Source organism: Lagenorhynchus albirostris, chromosome 16 (genome assembly GCF_949774975.1).
Source record: "Lagenorhynchus albirostris chromosome 16, mLagAlb1.1, whole genome shotgun sequence".
NCBI lineage: Eukaryota > Metazoa > Chordata > Mammalia > Artiodactyla > Delphinidae > Lagenorhynchus > Lagenorhynchus albirostris.
The window spans coordinates 81,627,394-81,637,602 of record NC_083110.1 but is presented as its reverse complement, the minus strand read 5'-3'; the positions used below and the strand labels follow the sequence as shown (position 1 = coordinate 81,637,602).

Genomic DNA, 10,209 nt, shown 5'->3' with positions numbered 1-10,209 from the left:
AAATACTACTGAGGGCTTCCCTGGTGGCGCAGTGGTTGAGAGTCCGCCTGCCGATGCAGGGGACACGGGTTCGTGCCCCGGTCCGGGAGGATCCCACAAGCCACGGAGTGGCTGGGCCCGTGAGCCATGGCCGCTCAGCCTGCGCGTCCAGAGCCTGTGCTCCGCGGCGAGAGAGACCACAACAGTGAGAGGCCCGCGTACCACAAAAAAAAAAAAAAAAAAAAACTATTGAAATTTTCATGGAATTCTGGACGTTCTCCACATACTTAAGGGCTAAATCAATACTTTCAATACAATGATTAAAATAAGTTGTGATGTGTAACGCACAACTCGACAACACCATTCTGCTGCCAGGCTACCATCCTTGTACAAGTTATGAAAGAAGCCTTACTGACACACCCACTGAGAAGTCACCTTCCTCTCAAACGTTTCTTGGTACTACGCTGCTGGGGCTTTCTGAGACGGGTCCTCAATCTGCAGACGCCTGACACTGACACTGCGACTTCACCAGGCCCAGCTCAGTGATGCTGTCAGGACAAGGTCTGCAGCGGAATTTTCTGAGCTGTAAAGAGATCTTCGGCCAGTGAGGGGAGCCACTGGTTTGGTCTATGAGTGGCTCTAAATACTGCTGTGGTTCAGACTCTCACGGTTCTTCACTCTCTGAAGCCTGTCTATTTCTTAACTGCTTCAAGATGCCCACATGTGATGAAAAAGAGATGAAAAGTGGGTTAATTACAGTAACTATATGTCTAACACCACTGTAAAGACACACTTTTTTACACAATTATTTTTAACTGAACTTGAAGGTGTTTATTGCATTCTATTTTTGGTGGAAAAAACGTCACATACGTGTGTTTAGCCCAACCTTGTGAAATACACAAAGTACAGCTGGGGACGAGCATTTTCTACAGCTAGTCCTCTCCTGAGCACTCAGTCGTGAACTGCTCCACTGGAGTGAAGTCTTTCTTGCAGCAGCCGGGCACCAAGTCTAACGTTTATTAATTTTCTCCTTTCAGTATAGGCAGCAACTCACCATTTTCTTTCAGTTCCTAAAAATAAAAAAGAAAACAATAATATCATGCATACGTATATATAAAAGATGAAAACATCTAAACAATGAAAGATCGCATCTATATCAGAGAACCCAAAGAAACACCTTATTGGATGAAAACTCCAGTCCACCAACACACTTGAACAAAGGATCATGCCATAAAAACTGGGTACACTATCACAGTACAAAATTAAAGTTAAAAGGCATTCTAAAACGAACACCAACAGATTTTTTAGCATTAGCGAATACAGCAATGAGAGCAACATGATGAAGCTTCCTATTTAAACAATAGCAATAAACAGGGAAAATGAACTTTGAGTGACTGAAAAATGAAACGCTGTGATATTAAGGTCCACTCAGATACAATGCACATGACACCTGCGGCCCTACAGGTGGTAAACAGGCTTCACTATTTCAACCAAACTTGGAAAAGCCATGGTACTAGTACGTAAATGTAAAGGCCAGAAACTGTTAAAGAGATGAAGTAATTCAGAAAGTTTTTTGTGCCTATCTTTCAGATCTAAAATATGGAATACAGCCATCAAGTTTAAAACATGACCATGGAGGATAAATAAGATTTTCTAGTTTAAGGTAAACACTTAATTTGATAGAACATTTCAGGTTCTTCCTAAGCTGCATGAACATCAATGAATAAAACCACTAAAATCCACTCACACTGCTCTCTGGATTGAACCCAAACAGGCATGATCCTGTCACACAAACTCAGACAGCAAGGTCTTGGGATCTTCTACCCATTTAACAAGCAGACGTCCAGCTACACCAAAAGGCCAAACAGGGCCTCTCAGAGCACACGACTGAGAAGCAGCAGCAGGCCACGCGGCAAGGTGGGTGGGCCGGGTGGCCCTCAGGTGGAATCTGGCCACGGCTCCCTGGCTGCGACAGGGCAGACAGCTCCCCTAACTTCTGTCCATTTCCTCACCCGCTGGAGGAGACGCGGCGGCCTACACGAGCCAGAGGGGCCTGCCTGGCGTGGCGCAGGCCCTTCGGATGCCGCTGTGACTGTGAGCCAGTGGGTTAAACAGCAACGGATCTAAATATTCTGCCTCTCAACTGTTTCTGCATCCAAACAGTCTGCGGTGATGAACCATTCGCCCTTTGGAGGTAACGGTAACACACTGTGTGCGTGTTAACCAGCAGATGTTTTCCTCAGGACACTGGCCTGTGGAGTCACTGAGTCTCCGAGCCGTTCATTCTTTCAGTAGCCACTCAACCACCAAAATGGCGTTCACGGCTCCTGCTGAGCGCAGTCAGGATTAACCCGCTGGCAACACAGCTGAGGCTTGAAGTTGGGGGTCTCCAACCCCTGGGCCACGGACTAGTACCGGTACAAGGCCTGTTAGGAACCGGGCCGCACAGCAGGAGGCGAGCGGCGGACGAGCGAGCGAAGCCTCAACTGCCACTCCCCATCGCTCGCGTCACCACCTGAGCCACCCAGCCCCGCCCCCGGTCCGTGGAAAAACTGTCTTCCACAAAACCAGCCCCTGGTGCCAAAAAGGTTGGAGACCGCTGCTTTAAGTGACCTAAAGGTGAAGAACTGCCCTCTGCCAGAAACAGACCAAAATGGCAACCTAACAACTATTCCCAGTTATCTTCTCAAAGAAAAATGTTAACACTATCGCATGTTTCCAAATGTGTAAGTTCTTAGCAGGTGAACACAGAAAGTCATGTAACGAACACCCTGTTATATACCTAAGAAGAAGTTGCCCGTGCAGCTCAGCTTTAGAATTGAATAAGATTTATTGATTGTATCTCCCCAAGAGCTACCAGTGGCTGAGGTACAGGCCATCAAACATTCAGACAAGAACAGGCTCAAGGGTGTTCTGGTCGGAAGACAGTTTGTGTCTTACAAAAATAAAAAATAGATATAAGATAACGAATGCAGATCTATTTTTGTTGCCTCAGGGCTATTCAAAAGCCACTGTGTTAAACCTTTTTTTTCCCCTCCAGGAATGAGACAGTTTATTGGGGAAATGCCTCACTGGCTTGCTCAAGAAGTGTGATGTCAAACCTGGAACTGGACAGGAGACAAAATCTGGGCAGATGAAACCGTGGCCCTGTGTTCAGAAAAGCTACCGGCACTCAGGGCTGGGCCAGAGGTCTTTCACGGTACGAAAGCATGAGTTAAAAACTTTCATTTTATAACTAGAGACAGCAGTACTTACCACTTGCTTTCCACTTAAGATACCAGGGATCTGACCTCAGGGAAAATCCTCTAACCGGCGAGGCCGAGGAGGGCCTGAGCCCCGGCAGCTCCACCACCCACCTTTCGTGAAGGCTGGCGCTTCTGGAGCAGAGCCCTGCATTCCTGCCCAGGCCCTCCTGTGCCCACCCACTGCCACCCTCCTCCCACACCATGACGCCCAGGGTGGGCCTGGGTCGGGGGTAGGGTTTGAGGACGTGAAAGCTGCAGCTGCCCTCTGGGGTCCTGGGCTGATCAGGAGGGCACCGGAGCACACAGGTGCTACCAGGTAAGGGTGCCCTAAGTTCTGGACTTGAAATTCTATAAGAAAAGTCATGTTCGTTTAAAATTCAGTTAGAATTTACTTAAAGCAAACCAAAGAAGGAAATTCATCATTAAAGACATGTAAGAAACAGCGTCCTTGAAACACGCTTACGATCTGACAGAGCTCTCCAGTGTTCTAGCATCTGAGAATCAAAGGGGGACTTGGAGATGACCTCAGGTCTCGGGGACACAGCCAGCAGGTCCAGGCCAACACTAGGTCTCAGGCCCTCGGGCCCTTAGCCCGGTGCTCTTCACGCCATCACCAAAGTGCATGTGAGTAAAGCAAAATAAAATGACACCAGAAAACAACATAATTACGATAATATAAATAGAAAAGGACAGGAAAACTTCAGGAGCAGGGGCAGAGCGAACACTTCTGGCCGGAAAGACTCTGTAAGTGACTCACAGAGAAAGGCCCTGAAGGGTACAGAAAGCATACTTCAGTATGAGATATGCAAGGAAATCCAAAGCAGAGACAGGGTGAAGGAAAGCTGAAAACATGGAAGAACTTAGTACAGTGTGAATAAATCAAGTTCTGAGCTCGGCCACACCCGGAGCCGCTCTGAATGCCCAGTCACACTTCAGACCCTGGTCAGCAGTCCCTCAAGAGCTGGAGGAGGTTGTGAAAGGACCCAGCGTGGCAGGAAAGGCCACACAGTAAGGGGGCTGATTTGCCCGGATGAGGTGAGAGCTGAGAGAACGACAGATATTATGGTCGTAAAGATGGTAATGCTGGTCTAGAAGTGATTAGATATGAGGCCAGGAAAGAACATCGAGGACAACCCCAATGAAATAATTTTCAAACGTGCCCGGGTTTTCAGTTCTCTGGGCTCCCAGACGAACGAATCCCAACCTCACCTTAACGATGTCCAATCCTCCAACAAGCTCCCCTTTCACATACAGCTGAGGGTATGTCGGCCAATTGGAGTAAGTTTTTAATCCTTGCCGAACCTACGGAAACAACAGGGACCCTGAAACCTTCCTGTCAGATTAGGATTAAATGATAATCCTAACGATTAAAACTAAGATAAAGGACAAAACATAAAACATAGAACTTACTTCTTCATCCTCCAAGATATCAAATGTCTCATATTCAACACTACAAAAAAGGAGAAAACATTTTAACAAGAAATACAGTTTTAGACAAAAATTATAAGAACTATTTGGTGTTCCAAAAGGTCAAGAAAAGTAAAACTATTTTGTTGCTAACAAAATTTACTGTGGAAACATAGAAATGATTTTACTTCTTAATCTGTCAGGTACTACACAGAATAAGTCATCCCAAGAAACGAATTTATCTGGAGTTTTCTCTACACAGTGTCAGGTCAGACAGGGGTCGGCGACCTTTCTGTAAAGGGTGAGGCAGTAAACATCTCGGCCCTGCGGGCCATACAGCCTCTGCTCCAACCACTCACCTCTGCTGTGAAACACAGAAGCAGCCAGACAAGGCAGAGATGAAAGGACAGTGTTTCAATAAAACTCGATTTACGTAAGTAGGCGGCCAGTTGCAGTTTGCCAAGTTCAGGCTAGACTCAGCGTTCATGCAGGCCTGTCGTTAACACCCTCGCTCCATTTCCAGCCTCCTCGGCACTGCTGCTTCCTAACCTACTGGCAGCTGCTTAGGGTGCAGGAGGGAGCAGCCCTGCTGGTGCCCATGGATGGAGGCTGGGGGCTCACCAGCTGGGAAAAAACATTGCCAACTAACTCTACCCTCTGCAGACGTGCTTTCCACACAGCAATAAACTTTATCACAGAACACACACGCTATACTTTCTTTTTCTTTTTAATTATTTATTTTTGGCTGTGTTGGGTCTTCGTTGTTGCGCGCAGGCTTTCTCTAGCTGCGGCAAGCAGGGGCTACTCTTAGTTGCGGTGCACAGGCTTCTCATTGCAGTGGCTTCTCTTGCCACGGAGCACAGGCTCTAGGTGCGCAGGCTTCAGTAGTTGTGACTCATGGGCTCAGCAGTTGTGGCTCACGGGCTCTAGAGCGCAGGCTCAGTAGTTGTGGCACACGGGCTCAGTTGCTCCGTGGCACATGGGATCTTCCCGGACCAGGGATCAAACCCATGTCTCCTGCACTGGCAGGCGGATTCCTAACCACTGCGCCACCAGGGCAGTCCCACGTGCTATTTTCAATATGCACGAAACCAGTGAAAGTGTTGTGGCTTTATGCCATGTAATGAACACTACTTGTATAAATTAATGAAAATTCAACCACATCTACTCGGGGAGGATTTCATTACAAGGTGGTCAAAGAATTAGTAAGAATGTAAGATTGAATTCCTGCAGGGAGACTGTGGGTACACATGCAATTCCAAAAATTGGCCAAAGAAAATGCCACATATAAAGAAACAAATTTTGTCTTCCATAAAACCAAAACCATCTTCATAGGGAAATATTGTTTACTGAGTAAACACATTCCAAGAAGACTGTCCATGATGCAGGAAACAGTCAAAAACATAACCTGACAGGATAATCAGCAGCAAGTACCAAAAAAGGAATGTTTGAAAGAAGAGCAAAAATGATTAAAAAAAAAAAAAGAATCACCCAATGTAAGTCTCCCTTCAAGTTTAACTAAGGACGCAGATCTCCTAATTGACACAGTACAATACAAATATGAGTTCTGGAACTATCTATAAAGGATCTAAGAAGTGCTGGGCCTAAATGTACCTAGGTATACAGAGTCACAGCAGCCAATATGTCTCCTAGAAGTTCACTGCAAAGGGTGCTTTTCACACCCAATACACACTAGGTACTCAGCTCCTCAAGGCACACATATTTTGGCTAGGGAAGGAACAGACAAGTGCAAGAATGAAGGAAAGGGGCTGCCCTGGTGGCGCAGTGGTTGAGAGTCCGCCTGCCGATGCAGGAGACCATGGTTCGTGCCCCAGTCCGGGAAGATCCCACATGCCGCGGAGCAGCTGGGCCTGTGAGCCAAGGCTGCTGAGCCTGCGCGTCCGGAGCCTGTGCTCCGCAGCGGGAGAGGCCACAACAGTGAGGGGCCCGCGTACCACAAAAAAAAAAAAAAAAAAAAAAAAAGAATGGAGGAAAGGAATAAAGCTCCAGGAGCTTCCTCCACATTCTAATGGCTCTCAGCAAGACCGCGGGCCACTCAAGTTAACAGACCCTGGGAGGCGTTTAGCCAGTCTCGAGCCAGGAGGGCACTCTCTCCCAAAGGCGGCACTCCACTGGGGGTTAACTGGTGCTTCCAATCCAATGAGGATTAGACAGACATGGGACAGAAAGTCAAGTTATGGAGACTTTCCACCAAATACTTGAGCGGTGATGGGCCTAGGGTTGTCCTACCCTGGCCTCAGGACCTGAGGGGACACACTGGCACTAGGGAGAGGTGGTCTGAGGGCAACTGACTGGGATCTGTGGCAGAGGGAAGACAGAGAAAGGGGGCGTAAAAAAACAACCAAAGCCAAGCCGGCCTCTCCTACATCCTGGGGCGGGGTGAAAACGAGGCAGCTGGAGGCCACAGGACAAAAGCAACTAGACTCTCCTCTGAAATGTCACAATCATTTGAAGAGAACAACTGTGTTTCTTCTTTGGTCCCCAAAGTTGTATTTGAACCTGTGCTACTCTACCCTGCCCAAGAATGCCCAAACGCTTCAGAGATGACTTTCCGTGTCACTTCACAGGGTCGGCTAGTCTATTTAAAGCTACGGTTAGGGGCTTCCCTGGTGGCGCAGTGGTTGGGGGTCCACCTGCTGATGCAGGGGATGCGGGTTCGTGCCCCAGTCCGGGAGGATCCCACGTGCCGCGGAGCAGCTGGGCCCGTGAGCCATGGCCACTGAGCCTGCGCGTCCGGAGCCTGTGCTCCGCAACGGGAGAGGCCACAGCAGTGAGAGGCCCGCGTACCACAAAAAAAAAAAAAAAAAAAGCTACGGTTAGAATCCTTACAATATTGAAAAGAAGCAGTTGAAAAATAATAAGGAAGAAAGATAAGCAGAAACATTTGACAACCCCATAGAACATGTGCTAAGTATCTCCAAACAAGTGGTTTGGTGTTTTCTTTGCTTTCATTTTTCTTTTAATAAATTTATTTATTTCTGGCTGCGTTGGGTCTTCGTTGCTGCGCACGGGCTTTCTCTAGCTGCAGCGAGCAGGGGCTACTCTTCGTTGCGGTGCGCGGGCTTCTCATTGCTGTGGCTTCTCTTGTTGCGGAGCACAGGCTCTAGGCGTGTGGGCTTCAGTAGTTGTGGCATGTGGGCTCAGTAGTTGTGGCACACGGCGGGCTCTAGAGCACAGGCTCAGTAGTTGTGGCTCACGGGCTTAGCTGCTCCGCGGCCTGTGAGACCTTCCCAGACCAGGGCTCGAACCCGTGTCCCCTGCACCGGCAGGCGGATTCTTAACCACTGCGCCACCAGGGAAGTCCCAACTGGTTTGGTTTTTAACCACAAAACTCAACTACAATTTTCTTACCCGGCAGCTCCATCACTAAGGAGAGCAAAAGCATGAGCTCTGCAATTTAATTTACCCTATTTCTCAGATCCAGACAATGGATCTTAATATGTATCCTATCAGTTTCATGAACTATTTGGAAACTGGAATATTTTTTTAAAGAAAATTAAAAACCTATAATACACTTTCCCTAAAATATCTTTATGCATGGTAAGAACTCAGTTGTCAAGTTTCCTCTGGGAAAGACTGCCAGAATACCTCCTCTATGTTACCGATAGGTTGGACACTGGCCAGAAAATTCTATTGTGGTCTAAGCCAAAGCATTCGCAAAACGTTAGAGCAAAAATAAATAGATAAAAATATATGAACAGATATAACAACTGAAAAGCATCAGTGGCAGAACTGAAAAGTTAGCATTTCTTAAAACATACCATTTGAAAACAAGATTTACTTACCCAGTACTATTTAGTATTTCCAGAATCTGTCTGCTGAAGCCACACTTAGCTTCCTAAATTTAGAAAAAAAACTATTTTAGGATGAACTGCATTTCCCACACAGCCCACTAGCATGGTTGTACCTAATGCTCTGTCAAGGGGGACAGCACCTGCAGAAGGCAGCCACCTCCCAGGGCCTCTTCACATCAAGAGCCGTCAGAGGAATAAGACCTGCACCTTCAGGAATGACCCATCCAGACGTCGTCCGAGACGCACAGCCCCTAGACTTACCTCGGTTTGTAACCACTGGAGATGACCCGTGCTCTAACATTATAACCTTTGTGGTCAGAAAGGTCCTGAGTTAAACCCTGAGGCTTCTCTTGCCCCTTCTCTATTTCACTCAGACGGCCTCAACTCCACCTTTCTGCAATGATTAGGGTCATTGTTTTCCTACTCCCAACTGGACTTCTACTCCCACTTTTTAAATCTACCTTTACACTATAGAGCACCAAACTTTTCTGAGGTTATGGGAAAATCTTACAGTTTTTTTCACGCCCCAGGATTCCAACTCCCAATCCTTTGGGAAAGACCTGGCACCACATAAACACCTTAACTGCACTAATGATTCTGTTCCCAGAATTTATGCATACTTCCTGGGCTTCCAGGAAAAAAAGGATAAAAATCTGCTTTAAATAACCACCAAGAAGAAAAACAAAAGGTATAACGCGGGAAGTAGAGAACCAAACTGCACACTCCAGGAGTCGACAGCAGCTAACAGAACCAGTCCAGTGTTAACAGTGCTGACCACGTTAGCTGACAAAGTTTGGCAGCAGGAAGAAATGCACCCCACTGAGATTTGATGATAAAGTCAAGCAAAATGTAGATCACTTTGTTTGATCTCCATAAGCACCAACTGAGGCCTGGATAACTTCCTGCTACCACTACAGCTTCATTAGCTAAAGCCAGGAAAAAAAGATTTAAGTGTCCCCTTGCTGCAGATAACATCAAAAGAAATTTAAAATAAAACCATTTTTGAGTTCTTTACCTGTTTGTTTCCTTTCATAAAGAGCATCACAGAAGCTTTATTTGTCAGTACTTTGAGCCTGAAGAGAGAAAATGGATATAAAACGGCTCAGCTAAATTACTAAACAGCACTGTCACTCTGCTTCATGAGCAGCGAACATCTTTGAGGGAGAGCAGGATGAGGGTCCACAGCTTTGAGTGGCATTAAACAAGCAAATGCACTGACATTTTCCTTTATTTCACTGTCTCCCTGAGCCACTGTAAAACACAATATGGCTTTTTAAGGCAATGAGTGTGCCTTCAAGTTGCCAGTTAAGCCCATCAACTCACAGAACTAAAAAAATAATAACCAACTCAATAAGGAATTGTTCAGTAAGGGACCTACACACTGAGCCCACCCAGAATTTCCAGAACTAGACGTGTGTCCCTTTCCCATCATGAGGCCCGCATGGCTCTATACTCTTCACACCCACAAGGTCCCACCTGGAGGGAGAAGCGCTAAATCTTGGAGCACCAACCAACACCAGCTGCTAAAATCAAATGCTCTCGTCTTGACTTTATGTTTGGTACTTTATACCATCTTTCAAACCTCATGATCTAACTGCTGTCAGGAATGCTAACCATCTACATGCAGCCTAGAGCCCAGTAACGACTCTCAGCAACAGCCCGCAGCAGGACAACGGGCTGCTGAAGGGCCTCTAGGCCCCAGTGGACAATGGTGGTCACAGCACCGTGTTCTCCTCCTTCCACGTGCTCTGGATCATTCATGG

At 46.9% G+C, this 10,209-nt stretch overlaps 1 protein-coding gene across 1 annotated transcript in view; it reads right to left on the bottom strand.

The window, feature by feature from the left end:
* Positions 1-784: 784 nt before the first annotated feature.
* Positions 785-10,209, bottom strand: part of GLRX3 (glutaredoxin 3) — a 17,648-nt gene continuing 8,223 nt past the window's right edge. The window contains exons 3-8 of the mRNA XM_060125781.1: positions 9,913-9,922; positions 9,462-9,547; positions 8,438-8,490; positions 4,635-4,674; positions 4,434-4,526; positions 785-1,049 (exon numbers count right to left, since the gene is read on the bottom strand). Coding sequence (XP_059981764.1) covers positions 999-1,049; positions 4,434-4,526; positions 4,635-4,674; positions 8,438-8,490; positions 9,462-9,547; positions 9,913-9,922 — 333 coding nt within the window. The 3' untranslated portion in view covers positions 785-998. The remainder of the gene's footprint in view (positions 1,050-4,433; positions 4,527-4,634; positions 4,675-8,437; positions 8,491-9,461; positions 9,548-9,912; positions 9,923-10,209) is intronic.